Source organism: Thermothelomyces thermophilus, chromosome 5 (genome assembly GCF_000226095.1).
Source record: "Thermothelomyces thermophilus ATCC 42464 chromosome 5, complete sequence".
Classification (NCBI taxonomy): domain Eukaryota; kingdom Fungi; phylum Ascomycota; class Sordariomycetes; order Sordariales; family Chaetomiaceae; genus Thermothelomyces; species Thermothelomyces thermophilus.
Window position 1 is genome coordinate 2,831,275 of NC_016476.1, and position 23,413 is coordinate 2,854,687.

Here is a 23,413-nt window from a genome sequence, read left to right on the forward strand (position 1 = left end):
CTATAAGATCCTCCTTAGTTCCTCTATATTTGCTAGGTAGTTTGATCTTGATACGCTTCGCCTTGGCGCCCTCGAGTGCCTCGATTTTAGTATAGGCCTCGTTAACCAACTTCTATAAGTACTTCTCGCGGTTCTCGAGTTCCTTGATTTAGGCTTAAGCAGCCTTATCTCTCTAGTCTAACTCCTAGATCCGCTGCTAGAGTTGACTAAGCTAAGTAAGCAGCTATTCGGCCGTGACGTTAGTAGCTATGTCGATGTCAAGGTCGAAGTCACCTCTGTTCTGAACTATAATAGAACAAAGGGAGTGGTAATAACGTATGACGAACCTAACTTAGACTTCTTCTAAAAGGGTCTAGACGAAGGTGAATTGAGCAGGACAAGTAGGCAGGTCGTCTAAGGGATTTGGTAAAGCTAAAGGGTTTATAACAATACTAGAGTTGTCTCTTATAGTAATTAGCAATGCTTGGTATAAGTATTGTGATTGTGATTATTACTACTGGTGAACTCCTAGAGTCTACTATAATAAGTGACTATTTATATGTATATATACTCCTAGGATTACTAGCAGTTGTGGTGATTATTTATACTAGCTTACCTGGCTTATATTGTGAGCTAGTGATCCTCTGTTAGGATCATTTCTTGCTAAGCGTGATCCTGTCCTGATTGGTCTATTATTCCTTTGGCTTAATTAGCCCGTTTGTGCTAGTGGCTTAGGCGGTATCTGCATGTATATTTCCGTGACAATAAAGCTAAAGTCCTCTACGTAGCTACAAGACTAGAGGGCAAGGCACTTAGATAGTTCGAGCCTATATAGAACGACTATCTTACTAAAGAAGATAAAGACAACCGAGATACATTTATATAGGCAGTCTTTTAATCTTACAACCGTTTTAAAAAAAAGCTTTAAAAGGTTTTTAGTAATAAAGATAAGAAGATTTATATATAAGAAAGACTTACTAATCTCTAATAGACCAAGTTAGTAGCCTCTTATGCTATATAGTTTAGATAGGATATACTTAAGTCTTAGCTTAACGATAAGGCATTAATGTAACTATTCTATAATAGCTTAAAGGAAAAGGTTAAAGATAAGCTATATAAGTACGACTAGCCTAAGACCCTAGATAAATATATTATATAGGCTATCAGGATCGATAATCGACTCTATATACAAGAGTAGTAGAAATAAGGTTAGATAAACGGAACCGTAGTTAAGGCTAACGACAAGAAAAAACGAGTATATATTAGCACCTCGTATAGGACGTATCCTAGAGCTATAGATATAGACGTAGTATAGAAGCAGGACAAGAAGAAGACGACTAAAGATAAGTCTAACGTTACCTACTATAATTATAGAAAGAAAGGACACTATAAACGAGAATATCGAGGCCTAAAGAAAGACTAGAAACTAGTTCTTGGAAGGAAAATTACGGCTATTAACAAAACTACTAAGGATATTATCGAAGTAGCAGCTACAAGCTATGAAAATAGGGATAGTAATATAGATAGTCTTAGACACAATAGCGATAGTAAAGATAAATAAGTACCGTACTCTAAACTAATTACTATAGACCTAGAGATAGGTCTTGCCGAATAGGACACGGCAAGAGAATATATACTATTAATTTCGATTTTCCTAGCCTTAAGATAGTAGGGTTTTATAGTTACCTAGAGGCGAGATAGATCGTAGACGACCGATACCTAAGGAATCGAGAGACCTAGACCTAATGTTCCATTTCTCTAAGAACGAATCGAATAGTACTGTAACGAAGTTTTCTAGCTTAATACGGAACTGCGTAAACAGGATAGACGCCTAATTTGACTTACCTAGTAGAGTAATAAGATGAGGGACAAGATAAGGGAACTTCGATATATCGTAGAAACCATTAAAGGAGAACGGTCTATGATATATAATAGGCCTAATAGCTACGCCGAGTATTTTGATGACTAGCAACTTAGCTATAACATATAGAACTCCAAATACTAGTTTATATACGCGAACCGCGGAAAGGATAAGCGTATATAGGAAAGCTATTAGAAGAAACACTCCTACCTTAGCATTAGAATATCCATAGTCTATATATAGTAGGAAGGATTTAGAAAAGAATTCTAATACCTTTTAGGCGACGCTACGCGACTATACCCTTAATATAAGGCATATATACAAGTGCCCTAGTTCTAGTATATAGTATATAAATGCCAATACTACTTTTACAATAAATTCGAAAATAATTACTAGCCGACCTAATAAAGAAATGAAGATAGGAGCCTCCGCCCTGTAGAATAGGTCTATAATACAGGAAATAGAGCAGCCAAATTGCTCTAGAAGATCAAAGCCCGCGATCTAGAAGGCATTATAGTAGTTCTAAAACAAGCCTAGCCTAGGTACTATGTGTCACGGAAATATATATGCAGATGCCGCCTAAGCCACTAGCACGAACGGGCTAATCAAGCCGAAGGAATGATAGACTAATCAGGACGGGATCACGCTTAGCAAGAAATGATCCCAACAGAGGATCACTAGCTCACAATATAAGCTAGGTAAACCAATATAAATAATTACTATGACTAGTAGTAATCCTAGGAGTATATATACATATAAATAGTTACTCGTCATAGTAGACTCTAGGAGTTCACCAGTAGTAATAATTACAATCACAGTACTCATACCAAGCATTGCTAATTACTATAAGAGACAACTCTAGTATTGTTATAAACCCTTTGGCTTCACCGAATCCCTTAGACGACCTGCCTACTTGTCATGCTCAATCTACCTCCGTCTAGACCCTTTTAGAAGAAGTCTGAGTTAGGTTCGTCACACGTTATTACCACTCCCTTTGTTCTATTATAGTTTAGAACGGAGGTGACTTCGACCTTAACATCAACATAGCTACCAATGTCACAGCCGAACAGCTGCTTGCTTAGCTTAGTTAACTCTAGTAGCGGATCTAGGAGTTGGACTAGAGAGATAAGGCTGCTTAAGCTCGAATCAAGGAACTCGAGAACCGTGAAAAGTACTTGTAGAAGTTGGTTAATAAGGCCTATGCCAAAATCGAGGCACTCGAGGGCGCTAAAGCGAAGCGTATCAAGATCGAACTACCTAGCAAATATAGAGGAACTAAGGAAGATTTTGTAGGATTCCTAATAAACCTCTAATCTTACTTCCGGCTTAATGATGACATATTTCTAGACAATAAAGCTAAAGTCCTCTATATAGCTACGAGACTAGAGGGCAAGGCACTTAGATAGTTCGAGCCTATGTAGAACGACTATCTTACGGAGGAAGACGAAGACGACCGAGACGCGTTTATATAGGCAGTCTTCCGATCTTATAACCGTTTCGAAGAAGAGCTTCGGAAGGTTTTTAGCGATAAAGACAAGAAGATTTATATATAAGAAAGACTTACTAATCTCTGATAGACTAAGTTAATAGCCTCCTATACTATATAGTTTAGATAGGACATACTTAAGTCTTAGCTTAACGGTAAGGCATTAATATAATTGTTCTATAATAGCTTAAAGGAAAAGGTCAAGGACAAGCTATATAAGTACGATTAGCCTAAGACTCTAGATAAATATATTGTATAAGCTATTAGAATCGATGATTAACTCTATATATAGGAGTAATAGAAACAAGGTCAAATAAACGGAACTATGATTAAGGCTAATGACAAGAAAAAGCGAGTATACATCAGTACCTTATATAGGACGTACCCTAGAGCTATAGATATAGATATAGCGTAGAAGTAAGACTAGAAGAAGACGACTAAAGATAAGTCTAATATTATCTACTATAACTATAGAAAGAAAGGGCATTATAAGCGAGAATGTCAGAGCCCGAAGAAAGAATAGAAACTAGTCCCTAGAAAGGAAATTACGGCTATCGACGAAACTACTAAGGACGTTATCGAAGTAACAGCTATAAGCTATAAAGATAGGGACAGTGATATAGATAGTCTCGGACACGACGGCAACGGTAAAGACGAACAAGCACCGTACTCCGAACTGGTCACTATAGACCTAGAGATAGGTCTCGCCGAATAGGACACGGCAGAAGAGTATGTACCGCCAATTTCGATTCTCCTAGCCTTGAGGTAGTAGGGTTTTACAGTTATATAGAGGTAGGATAGATTATAGATAACTGATACCTAAGGAATCGAAAGACCTAGACCTAATGCTCTATTCCTCTAAGAACAAATCGAATAGTACTATAACAAAGTTTTCCGACTTAATATAGAACTACGCGAATAGGATAGGCGCTTGACTTGACTTGCCTAGTAGAGTGATAAGACGAAGGACGAAATAAGGGAACTCCGATATATTGTAGAAGCTATTAAAGGAGAACAGCCTGTGATATATGATAGGCCTGATAGCTACGCCGAGTACCTTGATAATTAGTAACTTAGCAACGATATGTAGAACCTAGAATACTAGTTTATACGCGCAAACCGCGGAAAAGACGAGCGTATATAGGAAAGCTACTAGAAGAAACACTCTTATCTTAGCATTAGAGTACCTATAGCCTACGTATAGTAGGAAGGATTCGGGAAAGAATTCTAATACCTCCTAGGTGACGCCACGTAACTATACCCTCGACACGAGGTATATACGCAAGTGCCCTAGTTCTAGTGTATAGCATACAAATGCCGATACTACTTCCGCGACAAATTCGAAAACAATCACTAGCCGACCCGACAAGGAAATGAGGATAGAAGCTTACGCCCTGTAGAATAGGTCTACGATATAGGAAACAGAGTAGCCGAATTGCTCTAGAAGATCGAAGCCTATGATCTAGGAAGTATTATAATAGTTCTAAGACGAGCCTAGCCTAGGTACTATAGAATCGGACGAGATATATAGAACTTGTGCTAGAGTAATGATTGCCTTTATTACGCGGACGAAAAGAAATCGCGAATTCGGGAGCTTTAGATGAAGCTATAGTATATACGATGAAAAGCGGAGCAGACTTAATGGTAGGAAGCCGCAAGCACTCAATGGCTTACGGAAATGAGTATGATTGATAAAGCCGCTATTAGCTAAACAACCGAAGAGGTTAGTATTGACCTAGGAAACGGGTTAAGGCCCTTCAAGGGGCCCGGAAACCATTAACGCCCGTGTAGCGGCAAGTGGTAGCGTAGTATAGGAGGAACTGGCGTAAGAGACCACTATACCGAGACCTCCCGGCAGAAATATAGGAAATCGCTACAATCTTTGGACGACGGCGGCAAGACAAACGACTATAGATAATAGCATAATAGAAATAGTACGAAATGCTCGTACTAATGGATAGTAGAGCAGAGATGAACTTGATTTTGCCGACGCTTATAAATTAGCTATAGATACCCTAGAGAATAAAACAAAAGTATAGTATAGTCAAAAGGCTATTTCCGACGTAATAGGTATATAAGGAGACCGAACCGATCGATATCACTATAGTAGGGAAGACTATAGCAGTCGTATTTAGTATTATAGATATAGGTAATAATAAAGATATAATATTAGGGTTACCATAGTATGAAGATTATAACCCGGACATTAGCTAGAAGAATAGTAGCTACCTACAACCCCGGATAGAGTTATATTTGACTAGCAAGATAAGGAGCGCGTAAGGATCGCAAGCAGACGATGCTTAAGGGAAGGTATGTCCTATAGATCTACCGTAAGAGACGGACAGTAGCAGGCAGACCATTATAGACTCTAGAAGAGGCGGCATAACAACATTGATATCGCGATAGGAGGAACAAGCTAAACTGCCAATAGCTATTCTCTCCGTTGACAAATGCAGAGCATTGTAATTAGAGTAGTAGGTTAAGATAGGAGAAATCACTAGCATCGCTATAGATGGAACCAAGTTCGTATACTATTAGAAAACCGAGAGACGAGACTAGAACGGGGAAGTACCGAAGGAGTATAAGGGATACCTAGCATTCGAATCGAAGCATCTAGAAAGATTACTAGAACACGGCCTATAGGATTATAAGATTAAGCTTAAGGAAGGAGTATGACTAAAGTTCTTTAAGATTTACTATACAAGCTAGATATAGAATAAAGAACTTAAGCGATATTTAGAGGAGAACCTTCGAAGAGGACATATCCGCCTATTGATATCGCTAGCAGGCTACCTAATCCTGTTTGTGCCTAAGAAAGATAGAAAGCTACGGTTATACGTTAACTATTGGTAACTTAACAAACAGACCGTGAAAAATCGATACCTGTTACTACTGATCTCACGGCTCCGAGATCAGTTAGCAAGAGCCTAATATTTTACGCGTCTTGACTTGCCATCGGCCTATAACTATATATAGATCAAAGAAGGCGACAAGTAGAAAACGGCCTTTAGGATACCCTATAGCCATTATAAGTACCTCGTCATGCCATTCGGACTTATAAACGCGCCGGCAATGTTTTAAGCCCTGATTGATCAAGCTATCCAACCCTTTCTCGACAAATTTACAGTATATTATCTCGACGATATACTTATCTTCTCTAAGACGATAGACGAATACCGGAAGTACGTAAAAGTAGTATTAGACGCGCTATATACGTATAAGCTATTAGTTAACAAGGAAAAGAGCGAATTCTATATTAGGAAGATAGTCTTTTTAGGATATAAAATATCCCTAGGACAAATTTAGATAGAACCTTCAAAGGTTAAAGCTATTAAGAATTGGCTACGACCAACGTTAGTCACAGAAGTACAAAGCTTTATCGGATTTACAAACTTCTACCGAATGTTTATTAGGAACTTTAGAGCGATTATACAACCTTTATACGAACTTACTAAGAAGAACGCTAAATTCCAATGGGAAGAGCGACACAAGCAAGCATTTACGTAGATCTATAACGCCATTACTAAAGATCTAGTACTGGTACTACTAGACCCTAAGAAGCCATTCGAGGTAGAGATAGATGCTTTAGACTATGCTATCGGAGGATAATTAGGATAACGAGACAAATAAGGGAAGCTATATCCTATAGCCTTCTTTTCAAAGAAGCTCGACAGACTACGTCTCAATTATCCAATCTATAATAAGGAATTACTTACAATTGTCGAAGCTTTTAAGGAATGGCGACTATACCTTAGTAGCACGATTAAACTAGTACAAGTATATACGGATTACAAGAACCTACGATACTTTATAATGACAAAGGAACTTAACAGACGACAAATACGATAGGTAGAATTCCTTACGGAATTTAACTTCGAGATCTACTACAAGAAGGGCAAAGAAAACATATAAGTAGATATTTTAAGCCGACGAACGGATTATATAGAAGGACGAACAGGAATAACACCACCGTTATTTAAGGAACAAATAGACAGAACGCTATATCACGAAACGTAGACACCTGTAGAAGATGATCTACTTAACTCGTTCCTAGAATGCTACGTAATCTTTCGAGAGGAAAGGATCAACGAGGCATAGTATCAAGTAGCACCCGGACTAGTGGTACCTAACGGAGTGGAAGAGAAAGATAGGAAACTCTGGTACCGAGGCAAAGCGTATATCTACGATAAAGACTAATAGCTACGAATGATTCGAGAACTCTACGAGTTAAAACTCGGAGGACACAAGGGAGTTACGAAGACTGTCGTATAAGTCAAGAAACACTACGACTTTCCACAGTTAATGGTACGAGTTAAGGAAGTCGTACGGAGCTACGACATCTGTAATCGAAGTAAAACGGTACGATATAAGCTATATAGGCTACTTTAGCTACTGCCGATAGCTGACAAACTATAGAGCTTGGTTACGATAGACTTTATTACGAAGCTGCTAGAATCTAAGGACATAGCTATAGGAGTAATCTACAATAGTATTCTTACTGTAGTAGATCGCCTGACTAAATAGGTATACTTCTTTCCCTATAAGGAGTCCTAGATAGCTAAACAGCTAGTAGACATGATCTATCGGCAAGTTATATTAGTATATGCTTGGCCGCAAGAATAGATCACCGATAGAGACACCAAGTTCGCATCGAAGTTCTAGTAAGCGTTAATAAGACGATTAGGCATTAATAGTAAGCTATTAACAGCATATCACCCGCAGACTAACAGGCAAATAGAACAATTAAACTAAGTTATTAAGTAGTATCTCCGTTCTTACGTTAACTACTAGCAAGATGACTAGGTTATACTATTACTAGTAGTATAACTCGCTTATAATATAATACTAACGGAAATGACCAAAGTTACACCGTTCTTTACGAATTACAGATATAAAGTAGACCTTAGGCAAGGACCAGAGGTCACAGTGCCGAGAGCAGCAGTCAAAGCGGAACAAATATACACACTATATAAAAAGCTTAAAAAGGAACTCGAGTTTGTCAAGACCAGAATAAAGAACTACTACGACAAACATAGGCTCAAGGGACCTCGCCTAGAGAGGGGAGACAAAGTCTACCTGATCGCACGAAACTTACAAACTAAACAACTAAGCGCGAAGCTAGACTTTAAGAAAGATAGACCCTTCGTTATCAAAGAACAAATTTCGACATCTAACTACCGACTATCGTTACCGTCATCTATACGACTATAGACAGATGTTTTTTATATTTTACTCCTCGAACTAGTACTAAAAAACGCTAAGGTTGCTACATATATCGAAGCAGAAGATAAGGAAGAAGAATAAGATGTCGAAGAAATTCTAGATTTATATATTATTAATAGGGAACTATAGTACCTAGTTAAATGGCTTGATTTTAGACTAGAAGATAACTTATAAGAACTAGTCAAGAACTTAAACTGCCCTAAGAAACTAGAATAGTTCTACCAGCAGAACCTGGATCGATCGTAGGCACTAGCTTAGACAAAACGGCCAAGTCAGCCTCCAATAAATCCAGGCCTAAAGAAGACCAGTCAAACGGGACGTCAGCACCCCAGGACCGTATATTACTAATAATACGTACTTTGGAATCCCGTACCCTCTGTTCTTCCGCCTCTATTTCCTCTAGAGACTGTATACCTTGACAAAATAGCTTGGAACCCCGCTCCTTTAAGAAACGTTTCTAGCGACAAAGACGAGCTAATCGACCAATAGCCGTCTAAAGTTAAGTCTAAAGGACAAAAAGAGCCTCTTTGGCATCGGCTTCTTCTTGTTCTATATGCTTTTGTTCGGATATAATCTTCGTTACTATAAAGAATTAGCTACAAACATTAAGGTAACAAACTAGGTTACAAATAAGCAGACGCTATATTAGAACCATCGTAAGAACGACCCCAACGTATGCACTCGCTATAGCGAGAAGAGCCTAACGCCATACGATAAGCTAAGTTCTGCCTAAAACACTACGAACACGGTATGACGTCTATACCAGAAGAATTAATAAAAGAAGTAAGCGTGGTATGCTATTAGGATTTTGAGGATCGGCGCTTAGAAACACAATCTGCTATCTTGTTAATCACTAGTAGTATAGGAAAAGGGAAAAATTACAAGGTATATATAGAAAAGGATATTAGCGCTATTTAAAACAGCCTAAAAGAGGGCTTTTAGGTCGAAAGCCTCAGAGGGAGGGTATCGTGTCACGGAAATATATATATAGATGCTACCTAAGCTACTAGCACGAACGGGCTAATCAAGCCGAAGGAATGATAGACTAATTAGGACGGGATCATGCTTAGTAAGAAATAATCCTAATAGAGGATCACTAGCTCACGATATAAGCCAGGTAAGCTAGTATAAATGATTACCACGACTGCTAGTGATCCTAGGAGTATATATACATATAAATAGTCACTCGTCATGGTGGACTCTAGGAGTTCACCAGTAGTAACAATTACAATTACAGTACTTATACCGAGCATTGCTAATTACTGTAAGAGATAACTCTAGTGTTGTTGTGAACCCTTTGGCTTCACCGAATCCCTTAGACGACCTGCCTGCTTGTCACGCTCAATCTACCTCCGTCTGGACCCTTTCAGAAGAAGTCTGAGTTGGGTTTGTCACACTACGGAATAGGACAAGACATATAGGACTCGTATTAGAGTAACGATTACTTCTACCACGTAGACGAAAAGAAATCGCGAATTCGGGAACTTTAGATAAAGCTATAGCATGTACGACGAAAAGCAGAATAGACCTAATAGTAGGAAGCTATAAGCACTCGATAGCTTATGGAAATAAGTATAATTAACAAAGCCGCTATTAGCTAAATAACTAAAGAGGTTAGCACTGACCTAGGAAACAGGTCAAGGCCCTTCGAGGGGCCTAAAAACTATTAACGCCTGTATAGCGGCAAGTAGTAGCGTAGTATAGGAGGAACTAATATAAAAGACCACTATATCGAGACCTCCCGGCAGAAATATAGAAAATCGCTATAATCTTTAGACAACGGTAGCAAGACAAACGACTATAGATAATAGTATAATAGAGATAGCACGAAATGCTCGTACTAGTAGATAGTAGAGCAGAGATAAACCTAATTTCGCTAACGCTTATAAATTAGCTATAGATACCTTAGAGAATGAAGCAGAAGTATAGTATAGTTAAAGGGCTATTTCTAATATGATAGGTATATAAAGAGACTAAACTAATTGACATTACTATAGTAGGGAAGACTATAGTAGTTATATTTAGCATTATAGATATAGGTAACGACAAAGATATAATATTAAGGTTACTATAGTATAAAGATTATAACCCGGACATTAGCTAGAAGAATAGTAGCTACCTATAACCCTAAATAGAGTCGTATTTAACTAGCAAGATAAGGAGTATATAAGGATCGTAAGTAGACGATACTTAAAGGAAGGCATATCCTATAGATCTACTACAAGAGACGAATAATGGTAGGTAGACTATTATAGACTCTAGAAGAAGCGGCATAACGACACTAACATTACGATGGGAGGAACAAGCTAAACTGCCGATAGCTGTTCTCTCCGTTGACGAATACGGAGCATTATAACTAGAGTAGTAGGTTAAGATAGGAGAAATCGCTAGCATCACTATAGACGGAACCAAGTTCGTATACTATTAGAAAGACAAGAGACGAGACAAGACTAGGGAAGTACCGAAGGAATACAAAGGATACCTAGCATTCGAACCGAAGTATCTAGAAGGATTACTAGAGTACGGCCTATAGGATTATAAGATTAAGCTTAAGGAAGGAGTATAACTAAAGTTCTTTAAGATTTACTATACAAGCTAGACATAGAACGAAGAACTTAAGCAATATTTAGAGGAGAACCTTTAAAGAGGATATATCTACCTATCGATATTACTAGCAGGCTACCTAATCCTATTTATACCTAAGAAAGATAGAAAGCTACGGTTATATATTAACTATTAGTAACTTAATAAATAGACTATAAAAAACTAATACCTATTACTACTAATCTTATAGCTCTAAGATTAGTTAGTAGGAGTCTAATATTTTATATATCTTGACTTACTATTGGCCTATAACTATATATAGATTAAAGAAGGCAATAAGTAGAAAATAGCCTTTAGGATACCTTATCGTCACTATAAGTACCTTGTCATGCTATTTAGACTTATAAATACGCTAGTAACGTTCTAAGCCCTAATTAATTAAGCTATCTGACCCTTTCTCGACAAATTTATAATATATTATCTTGACGATATACTTATCTTCTCTAAGACGATAGACGAACACCGGAAGTACGTAAGAGTAGTGCTGGACGCATTATACGTGTATAAGCTATTAGTTAACAAGGAAAAGAGCAAATTCCACGTTAGGAAGATAGTATTTCCAGGATACAGGATATCCCTAGGACAAATCCGGATAGAACCTTCAAAGGTCAAAGCTATTAAGGATTAGCTACGACCGACATCAGTTATAGGAGTATAAAGTTTCATCAGGTTTACGAACTTCTACTAGATGTTTATTAGGAACTTTAGAGCGATCGTACGACCTTTATATGAACTTACTAAGAAGAATACTAAATTCTAATAGAAAGAACAATATAAGTAAACATTTATATAGATCTATAACGCCATTACTAAAGATCTAGTACTAGTGCTACTAGACCCTAAGAAGCCATTTAAGGTAGAAACGGACGCTTTAGACTATGCTATCGGAGGACAGTTAGGATAACAAGACAAATAAGGGAAGCTATATCCTATAGCCTTCTTTTTAAAGAAGCTCGATAGACTATGTCTTAATTATCTAATCTATAACAAGGAACTACTTGTAATTATTAAAGCTTTTAGGGAATAGTAACTATACCTTAGTAGTATAATCGAAGTATATATAGATCATAAGAATTTACGGTACTTCATAACGACAAAGGAGCTTAACAGACGACAAATACAATAGGCAGAATTCCTTACGGAATTCAATTTTAAGATCTGCTACAAGAAGGGCAAAGAGAACGTACAAGTAGATGCCTTAAACCGATAAACGGATTATATAGAAGGACGAATAGAAACAACGCTACCGTTATTTAAGGAACGAATAGACGGAACGCTACATTACGAAACGTAGACACCTGTAGAAGATGATCTACTTGACTTGTTCCTAGAATGTTATATAATCTTTTAAAAAGAAAGGATTAATAAGGCATAGTATCAAGCAATACCTAGACTAGTAGTACCTAATAGAGTAGAAGAAAAAGATAGGAAACTCTAGTACCAAGGTAAAGCGTATATCTACGACAAAGATCAATAGCTACGAATGATTTAAAAACTCTATAAGTCGAAACTCGGAGGATACAAAGGAGTTATAAAGACTGTCGTACAAGTCAAGAAACACTATGATTTTCTATAGTTAACGGTACAAGTCAAGGAAGTTATACGAAATTACGACATCTACAATCAAAGTAAAACGGTATAATATAAGCTGTATAGGCTACTTTAGCTACTGCTAATAGCTGACAAACTATAGAGTTCAGTTACGATAGACTTTATTATAAAATTGCTAGAATCCAAGGATATAGCCATAGGAGTAATCTATGATAGTATTCTTACTATAGTAGATCGCCTGACTAAATAGGTATACTTATTTCCCTATAAGGAGTCCTAGATAGCCGAATAGCTAGCAGACGTAATCTATTAGCAAGTTGTATTAGTATACGCTTAGCTATAAGAATAGATTACCGATAGAGACACTAAGTTTATATTAAAGTTCTAGTAAGCGTTAATATAACGATTAGACGTTAATAGCAAGCTATTAACGGCATATCACCTACAGACTAACAGACAAATGGAGTAACTAAACCAAGTTATCAAGTAATACTTCCGTTTTTACGTTAACTACTAATAAGACGACTAGGTCATGCTATTACTAATAGTATAACTTACCTATAATATAACGCTAATAGAAACGACCAAAGTTATACCGTTCTTTATAAACTATAGATATAAAGTAGACCTTAGGCAAGGACTAGAGGTTACGGTGCCGAGAGCAGTAGTCAAAGCGAAACAAATATACGTACTATACAAGAAGCTTAAAAACAAACTTAAGTTTGTCAGAACTAAAATAAAGAACTACTATGATAAATATAGGCTTAAGGGACCTTACTTAGAGAGGGGAGATAAAGTCTACCTAATTATACGAAACCTACGAACCAAACGACCAAGTACGAAGTTAGACTTTAAGAAGGTCGGACCCTTTGTTATTAAAGAACAAATTTCGATATCTAACTACCAATTATCATTACTATCATCTATACAACTACAGACAGATATTTTTTATATTTCATTTCTCGAACTAGCATTAAAAAATGCTAAGACCGCTATAAATATCGAAGTAGAGGACGAAGAGGAAGAATAGGACGTCAAAAAAATTCTAGATTTATATATCATTAATAAGGAACTATAGTATCTAGTTAAATAGCTTAATTTTAGACTAGAGGATAACTTATAAGAACTAGTTAAGAATTTAAACTGCCTTAAGAAACTAGAATAGTTCTACCGGTAGAACCCGGATCGACTAAAGGAAAACCTAGGACAGAACTAAAGACGGCACCCTAGTCAATAGTATCGATGGTATTATTAATCTATAACAAGGGTATAGTAAGCGCCTCTTACCGCTCTTACCGCTTAACCTCCTCTAACTCGTCTAAGGTCGATAGACTATATACTACTATATTAGTACCTTTCTCTACTAAAAACTCCTTTTACTAACGAAGACACCGGAGCCGTATGAGCTTTTCGGACAACTCGCGCTAGGCTTCTTCTAGATAGCGTTAGGATTTATCTAGCTCAAGTTCGGTACGACGTTTAATATCTTTAATATGACGTTGCTCCTAGAGAATATAATCTACTAGAACGAATATTAGGAATTATATTTAAAAAAAAAAAAAAGAAAGGAGATATACTTATAGGAAGAAAGCGGTATACTAGAGCCATTACAAGAACGACCTCGACGAACGTAGGCTTCGTAACGCTTCGTACACGCGATTATTTCACAGACAAGACCTTATAACGTATACCAAGAGCAAGGTATAACGACAAAACCGTTCTTAGCAATATTCTAAGCAAGGAAAGTATAGTAATATATAGAATACGACTTCTATTTCTCTATTAGCATTTTGTTAATATAGTGACTATAATGTAGAAATAGGAAGAATATAGTACTTACAAGCGAAGGGTTATTAGCGCTATTTGAAACGGCCTAAGAGGGCTTTCGGGTCGAAAGCCTTAAAGGAGGGGTATCGTGTCATAGATAAGTATATAGACGGTCCGGCAAGCTATAGCCAGGACACGGGACATTCCGATAGCTAATCACTTGATAGACCAATTAGAAGACTATCACTACTAAGACTAAGGTCTTCACTAGTAATAATAACATATCACTATTAATAACGTAGAATCATAGAGTAAAAGGAGAAATGGTACTAGTGATAACTATTAAAGAGGGATAGATAATTGTATATATATAGCTAGCTAGTCACTCGTTATAGTGGACTCTAGGAGTTTACTAGTAATAGTAACCTATAATTATAGTACTTATACTAAGCATCGCTGACTACTGTGAGAGACAACTCTAGTGTTGTTATAAACCCTTTGGCTTTACCGAATCCCTTAGACGACCTGTACGCTTATCCCGCTTAATTTACCTCCGTCTGAACCCTTTTAGAAGAAGTCTAAGTTGGGTTTGTTACAATCGTTAGCTACCTATTTCCCTTATATATTAAGCTGTATAGCTAGGGGAAGATATACTTTAGCTAACGTTAGTATAATATTACTATAAGCCTATATAACATTAAAGGGCTTATATTAAGAAAGGAGTACCTAAACGGCTATAACCTCCTAAACCTACCTTAGTATATATTAATATCTTATAAGCTATACGTCTATATCTTTCTAGAAGCCATTAGCGACCTAAAGCCCGAGTGGTTAGCACTACCCCTATAAAAATAGAAAGATATAGCTAGAAAACGATTCTAAGTAATCCTCTACCACTTGCGATAGTCATACTAGGCTATAGCTATATATAACTAAATAGAGTCCTATCTCTATTATATAGATTCCTATCCTTCTAATAAGTAGAGCCGAAAAGATCTGTTTAAGACTCTATAAGATAAGGTTATTCTCCCTAGCTTTCTTTTTCTACCGCCTAGGGGTTATATATATTGGCTGACAATATAGGTAACGTTAAAGTAGAAAGGCTAGTAGGAATACGGCGTCTAGGTTGCTAAGTTCTATCGCTTCTACTTTCAGAAGATACGATAGGGAGATAAGGCGTAGCTTAAGCTCCCCTAGCAGAAGGGTCATCTATACGTAGGGCTAAAAGTGATAGAGGCTAAGAATAAGATATTAATACTCTAGCTTAGAATAATCCGGATGGCTCTAGGCTATCTACCTAATAGCTCCCTCTGGCTAGAAAAGCCAAAGAACCCTTAGGGGGATATCCGTCCCTATTAACTACCTAGGTAGCCTATAGATAAGCCACTTTACGGGCCGCTAGTTCTATAGCTATAGCTATAGCTAGGATAGGCTAAATTAGTTATCTCTATCCGGACAGAGGAAGGAGAAGATAACCTACCACTAACAAAGGAGTAACTAGTTATAAAGAAAGATTGTCAGGTCCCCCTAGACAATACTATCCAGCGGTTTCTTAGTAAGGCGCCTAAAGGGCTTAGGCCGCCTTAGCTACTCTAATAGGTACTCGAGTACCCTTACAAGCCAAGGATAGCTGTCTACTAGCATGTGGTAGAGCAGATAGAGGAATAACTTATAGCTACGGAAGGCTAAAGAAAACCTTTAGGGTCGTAATAATAGTAACTAGTCAAGTAGGTACCTTTAATAATATAATAGCCGCCTAGTTAGACTAAGACAAAGCCAAGCTAATATAGATATAGGAGATACGCTCGACCTAAGCTACTAAGAAAGGACAGGCTTGTTAGTATCGTCCTAATGATAATCCTACTAAATAGACTCGGCCCCTACTATTTAAATGTTTAAGGCCTAAAGATCTTAAGCTAGTTCCTAAGTACCTGCCGTAGTTTATAGGCTAGGATACGCTAGATACTAAAGTAGAAGCCTAGTAAAGGCATTAGGCGTCTAAGAAACGGCCCTTGCCTAAAGGTAATAGTAGAGCTAAACAGGCCAAGCGTTATAAGGAATGTAAGTAAGGTTTTAGGTCCGAATTCGCTAGTAAGAGCCTTAAGGCGAATTCGAAGGGGAAGTATAGACTAGGGCTAGAAGTTCTTAATATAACTAGAGGGATATAGGGTATAGTTTTATTTTTTCCGGTTCCGTAGAGCTTTACTATATATAATAGGTATAAATAGGGGTTACCTATCTAGGGGCGCTGGACAAGATAGATAAGAATAATAGATAGCTTTTAATACCCGTTTGCTCTAATAGATTAGAGTGACAGGATATGGTTCTTCTTTCTTTTATAAGCTAGAGTATCTTTTTCCACGTAAGTAAACTCTTTTACGTCTGTCCAGAGGAACATCGTTATCGCTACCTTCGCCCCTATCGTCGTTGCCGTCTAGATGGTCGGACTTGCCTATTGTGACCGCGAATACTCGGATGCCCTGGACATTTTGAGCTGACGCTCCTTCCTATCTGACTAGATGGAGGTTTGGTTCTAGAGGTGCTGAGTAGTGCCCTGGAGGGTTGGTACTAGGTTAATATTAGCCTTCTTTACTAGAGCCAAGACTATAGCTATCTCCTTAAGGGCCTTTATAAGCCTATTAAAGGCCTATAGAAGCTCTTCTAAGCCTTAGAAGATAAGCCTAGCCAGAGCTAATACCTACCTACTAAGCTAGAGTAAGAGGTAGGTTACCTCGGCCTATATAACCTCCCTATCCAGGCTCTTTTAGTCCTACCCTCTACTAGCTAGTATAGGTTTACTAATCCCCTAGAGGGAGACGTATAGGGCCTATAGGTAGTAGTTAGACTTCTCCTATTCCGCGAGATCCCTATAGGTTACTTCTAGTCCGGCTAAGGCCTAGAGTAGATTTATTATAGAAGGCTAGCTATATTAGTCCCCCTAGGGGGCCTTAGTTACCTAGCTATATAGTATATATAGGTTAAGGTCCTACTAGTCTATAAGGCTAAGGAGGTCCCTAGCCTCTAAGCTAAGCCTGTTAAATAGGTCCTAGACTAGGTAGTAAAGGTTAAAGTCGCCTATAAGAACTAGTAGGTAAGATGGCTAGGGTAGGGCTAGTAGGTCCTATAAGAGGGCCTACTCTCCCTTATTATTATAGACTAACTAGAGTTCGAACACCCTCTCTCCTAGGGCCAGAAAGGTTACCCTATACTAGTTCTTCTCTGCCAAATAGTCCTACTAGCTAACTAGGAATCGCTTAGCTACTAGAATAGCTACCTTGCCTTTAGGCTTATAAATTAGGTAATAGTTCGAAGCCTAGGGGGAAGTACATTAACCCTATAAATTGGTTAATCTACAGTTCCTAGATAGCTAGTAGGTCGTATTTAGCTTTCTCTAGTAGGACCTTAAGGGCCTGTTTATTACCTTAGGTGTTCTACTAAAGGATCTTAATTTACATTCGAGGTAGCCGGAGCGAAGGCCGAGGGTATAGTAGTAGGCTCTATAGCTACTACCCCCTTGACCGGTTACAAAAGGGAAGGGGTTCTAGGCTGTAGAAAGGAGATATAGGTCTATCGGGTATTATATAGGGCGCTCCTAGCCGCCTATTAGGCTAGGGTAGGCCTCTTATAGGGAAGGTTATCTAATAAGGAGGTGCTTCTATTATAGCTACTAAGTTTTAAAGGGTATTTTAGCTAACTTAAGGGTTAGAATAGGTTAGGTTTAGGATGCTTAAAGGGTATTAATTATAGTATTCTATTATATTACTACTACTTAGAGAGAGTAAATAAACTCTTATAATTCTATTAAGCTTAAAGACCTATATACTCTTAGATCTACTATAACTATATTATTAATAACTTCCTAAGGGAGTTATTACTAGTGAAAAGGTAGTTAAAATATAATATACTAACCTTATAATATCTATAGATAAGTATATAATATTTTATTTAACTACCTTAAGGAAGGAAAAAGGGAAGAACAAATATAGGAGTTATAAAGAGGTAAGCCCTTTATATAGTAAGTATATATATATTATATTAAGGGCCTAGTTAGGCTCTAACTTAGGCCCTAACTAAGCCTTAGCTATATATCTTATAAATGACCTATAAATATCTTATAGACTAATTATATATACTTAGGTAGGTCAAGTAGGTCTAATCTATTACTAAGTAGGTCTAGTCTATTACTAGGTAAAGCCTAGCATTATTTAGCCTAGGTAGAGCCTAGGCCTATAATACTAATAGTAGTTTAGAATCTAGAGACAAGTATAAACTTAAATATATCTAAGATTATAAGCTTATATATAGTAAGTACCTAGTTAAATACAAAAGAATTAGCTATAAATATAATATCTAGAAGACTAACTTCTAGCTATACTATATATATAAGTTAGTTACTAGATACTAGGTATGTTAAGGAGGTTAACCTATAACAATTTAAGTAATATTATTACAGCATTTGACTATCTATAGGTCAGATTTGACTGACCCACTAACAGGGATAACGAGCCAGGGTCAACATATATTTAGACAGCTTCTCTAAGTGCCTCTGGCACTTAGAACAATTAACGCTTTTATCACCTACTTCTGCAGACCGTAACAGTTGGTCCAGGAGTGCCGCCCACGGCGCGAATACCGCTGTGGTGTCGTACCTTTGCAGCCTTCTGAGCTGTACTGATTGCAGCCACCGAGCTGTAGCAAATATAAGGCAAACGCCTATATAGATACCTCTATAAGAAGTAGGACTTGATTCTAGTCCTAAGCTTAGTTATAGGTAGCTAATAGGAAAATATATAAAACACTATAATAATAGGATAATACTACTACTTTCTATTATAATATTGTTATAGAAAGAAAGTACGTTTAAAAGCTATTTATAGCTATAGTATAGGCATTATATTTTCCTTCTAAGTAAGGGACTTAATATAGTCTATTATATATAGATATATCTATTATATAAGGTTAGATAAGATAAGCCCTATAGATACTAGCAAACGGACAGTTCTTTATTCCTATCCTCTACTTATACTAGAGCCATAGGGCTAGTAAACGTAGGAAGAAGACATTACACTTTTAAAGTATTTTAAATACCATAACCATCTTCTATTACCACTCCTCGTAAGCAGGTAAGCCAGTCAGACACTTACACAAGAATACAGTTATCGCAAGGTGTAACTCATATTGCGGAACGTCTCTAAAATCCTTCACAAGACGTACGCAGACGGCGCTAAGATCCGGCTAAGGATTCGGCAGCACGTCTCGTGGAACTCTCTGGCCCTGCCCGGCGTACGGAGGCGCTGGCAACCCAGTCGATGGCAGTGAGTTGTGCATCTTGCTTGATATCTCGAGTCCAAAGACCTCTCGTGGCGGATGCTCTCAGTGACGAAGTAGGGGGAGTGATTGTTGGACGAAGAAGGAATGCTGGCAAGCACACTTTTTTGAGTTAAAAGGGGGTCGACTGAGCTATCTATGAGGAAGGCGGACACTCCAGGACCTTGACACTCATATCAGCCATCAGACTTCCTCGTGGCTTGAACCAGGGTAAGGGCCAACATCCCGTCTCGTTCCAGTTTACAGGAGTTAACGATGAACTAGGTATCACGTAGGTCTTTCTAACATCTGCGCCCTAGCCGGGTACGGCGACGAGAACAACTTCATTTCCTTAGCCTCAAGACCACCGCCCTTCCCATGGAGGACCACGCAGATGCAAGACGCCGAAACCCCCGCCTCAAACCGTACCAGTACAGAAGCTAACAAGAAATTCCCCCACGCCCTCCGACTCTTTACCAGCACCTATACCATCGTCTACCGCCGCTTCGGCGACAACACCATCCTCTCATACCTACATGTCACCCTCGTTTTCATTTACCACCTCACCTTCTGCCCTGACGCCATAGCCCATGTCGCCCCTCATTTACCCTGGAAGCTGACAGCACTCATGCTGAATCCGTTGGTTTCGTTTTCCTCGTCTTCTGCTGAACAGCAGCACAACGGTTCGAATCTGTTAGAGAGTGAGGGGTTCCCCGCCATCCGGGAGGTCCGGAAGGGTGAGGACGAGGATGTCGAGGTTACTAAGACGACGAAAGAGGAGAGTTCTGCAGGCAATGGGGGCCAGGAGAACACCAAGTCCTTGAAATTGGACCTGGCCCGCCGCGGCCGCCGCCCGCTGCCAGACGACTACGCTATGAGAGGGTTCCCTTGGGTCGAGCGGTATTTCCCCGGTAACTGGTTCAACACGGACAAGAGGGTTGATGATGACGACAAGTACCTGGAGCTAGCCTCTATGATTCTGGAGAGGAGGAACAGGTTGTTGTGGCTGGGTGTACGCATCGCGGCGCGCGAGGGAGGTGGCAAGTCGTTGACTTTTTTGATCCCAAGACCAGGATGTTCGGCGTCAACCCGGCATATGAGGTTGAGCTCGATCTGCAGTTACCGGAAATGCCACCTATCCCGAGTCAGAGCGTGGATATGGATATTGAGGATTTGCCTGATGCGGGGAGCGTGGCGTGAGTGGAGCAGAAATCTGGGGTGGCGGCCAGCCGCGACTCGGAGAATAGGAAAAAATGACAAGCCAAGGAACACAAATGGTCCCTAACCGGCTTACGACCAGCATAGCAGCAGCAGCGTAATGACCTTGGCACAGGAAGATTTCTCGTACGAGGTTCTCCACCCGACCCTGCCGATCCCGACGACTTGCCGGCTTTGACCTGAGCCGAAAATGCAACCCATTCTCCGACCTAGGCTCGAAATCGTTGTGGACGAGTTTGATGTATTAGAAGATGTACCTTGTTTTCTTCTTTCCCTATATCCGTATGTCTCAAAATGGACCTTCGCTGTTTTGATGTTCATATTTCCTGCCCCCTGAGAGATGCTTAGAGTGGTGATGGCATTCGATGGGTTGTCACTGTGTTGCGGGGTTAACCATCTTTGTGTACCATCTCCCTACCCCCTAAAAGAGAGAGCTACGCCAAACAGCAATGATTCGGAAATCGCCCTCACATCCGTCGCCTTCCATACCACCCGGAAGACATCCACCAGCACGGTGAGAACGCGCAACGTCCCGCGAGTTGCTCGGCTTTGGGAGCATCGTCCGATCGTGCTCCCCCGGCACTGGGTCCCCACTCCGTTCGGCCGGCCAGACGGACAGCAGCACGCGGATAAAATATGTTCCGGCCGTAGCACCAAAAATCTTTTTGCGAGTGGGATTTGGCATGCTGAATCGACCTGCCTCCACAACCAAGATTCACGTTTGGACCCGCTCCACCATGCGCAGATCCACAAGGAAAATGTTCCCCTTCGAACACGGCCAGATACTGCAGGGCAGGATATCCTCTTATACAATTGCTGCTGCTCTTCGCAACCGTCAGGGAGGACCATGGCTTGCTACGGACGTAATTCTGCCAATTCTCTTATGAACCTCTTTCTAACGTGGAGCAGTGGTCCAAAGCAAGAGAGAGTCACGGTGAAGGCTGCACCAGCAAAGCGCCTAGAAAACGAAGCCCGGATGCTCCGACTATTCCAAGGGTGTGACTCGATCCGCCAGCTGGTCGATAAGGTCGAGGATCCACGATCCTTGGTGCTCGAATATATGGACGACACTGCATTTAACTTGCTAAAGGCGAAGCGTCTTCCTAAGGCTGAGGCCAAGCGTGCCCTCAAAGCCACGGTTCAGGCACTTGTTGTACTACATGAAAAGAACATTGTACACACAGGTACGTTCTAGATACGTAATGTTTGCTCTCTAGATATAGCAGAGTAACGCTAATCGTCCTATAGATATCAAACCAGATAATATCCTTGTCAAATATAGCCCGGCTGGTACTCTATATAAACTTGGCGATCTAGGAGACTGTTCTACGCCAGACGTACCCTCGAACGATGGAGGGCATTTAATCGGTGCCGAACTCTTCTGTGCTCCAGAGGTGCTGCTTGGAATCCCCTGGACAGTCAAGGCTGACATCTGGGGCCTTGGTGCCACAGTACGTGCTTTCTAATCATAGTAGCATCTAACTCTCTAATGCCAGCTACAGGGAATTACTCTTATAACCGGCCGATATATATTCTTACCAAGAAATGCCCCCCCTCCGGGCGATCCGCGATTATCCTTAGCAGTCCTCCAAATCCAAAATGACTTCTATGGGCCTATTAGTAGGCAAGCGCTCCACGGCCTGGCGGATGACTCGATTCAGCCGTTGCTAGAACAGTTCGAAGTGAACTATCGGCCATTCCCTTTGTCATCCGCCTCTGATATGATCAATCAAGAGGACCTCGATTTCTTTGGCCACATCATGAAGATCGACCCGAGACAGCGCCCAACTGCAAAAGAGATTTTGGGACACCCATGGTTCAATGGTGTCTAGAGACCGAGAGCTTGCGTTAGGGTCTCGTATCGATCACGGACTGATATATATACTCATCGTCGAGTTCAGCTCTAGTTAGATCTACTGCAAGGCGTTTTCACTCCAATATAGCTCAATGGCTTTCCAGCCTCTTTGATGAACAAAGCTTGTTCTCCTTCGAACTTCATCAGCCAATCTGTCAAGGCGGGATGCGCTATAAACGAGCATTCTTTTGTCCTAACTATTATCCAGCTCTAGTCATGCGAAGCCCTCTACCTCGCGTATTGCTCCATAACCTAGTAGTGCCGAGACTCAAGGTAATTACCCTCGGCATCGAGGAGGACGGCAGTATAGTGATTGTCATCTCCATGCTCAGACTCGCTTCCTTGAACATTAGCCAAAGCCTACAGGTTCGAGCTTGGTTCGCAATATCGCTGCTTACCGCATCACGATTTTCTCGGCTTCTGCAGGAAATGCCTTGGTATCCCTTTCCACGGCTGCTTTGAACCCTGATTTCATGGTCTCGGTAATGACTGACTCGGGTCGGTTCCAAAAGGATGTCTGGGTCGCAACACCAAGGGTAAGGGACTTAGCACCCTTGATGAC

At 39.7% G+C, this 23,413-nt stretch overlaps 2 protein-coding genes across 2 annotated transcripts; both read left to right on the forward strand.

Annotated features, from left to right (window-relative positions):
• Positions 1–17,567: 17,567 nt before the first annotated feature.
• On the forward strand, positions 17,568–20,978 carry MYCTH_95813 (uncharacterized protein; the record flags this gene model as incomplete). The annotated part of the gene is made up of 12 exons (XM_003665270.1): positions 17,568–17,585; positions 17,757–17,773; positions 18,431–18,470; positions 18,609–18,617; positions 18,758–18,775; positions 18,863–18,876; positions 19,319–19,325; positions 19,412–19,429; positions 19,680–19,786; positions 19,987–20,009; positions 20,075–20,790; positions 20,847–20,978. 12 exons carry the CDS (start codon positions 17,568–17,570, stop codon positions 20,976–20,978), a joined length of 1,119 nt encoding a protein of 372 aa, XP_003665318.1.
• Positions 20,979–21,680: 702 nt separating this feature from the next.
• MYCTH_2308902 (uncharacterized protein) lies at positions 21,681–23,189 on the forward strand. The gene is made up of 4 exons (XM_003665271.1): positions 21,681–21,855; positions 21,906–22,180; positions 22,245–22,447; positions 22,499–23,189. The coding sequence occupies exons 1-4, from the start codon at positions 21,734–21,736 to the stop codon at positions 22,826–22,828; spliced, it is 930 nt and encodes a 309-aa protein (XP_003665319.1). The 5' UTR covers positions 21,681–21,733; the 3' UTR covers positions 22,829–23,189.
• The last annotated feature ends 224 nt before the right edge of the window (positions 23,190–23,413 follow it).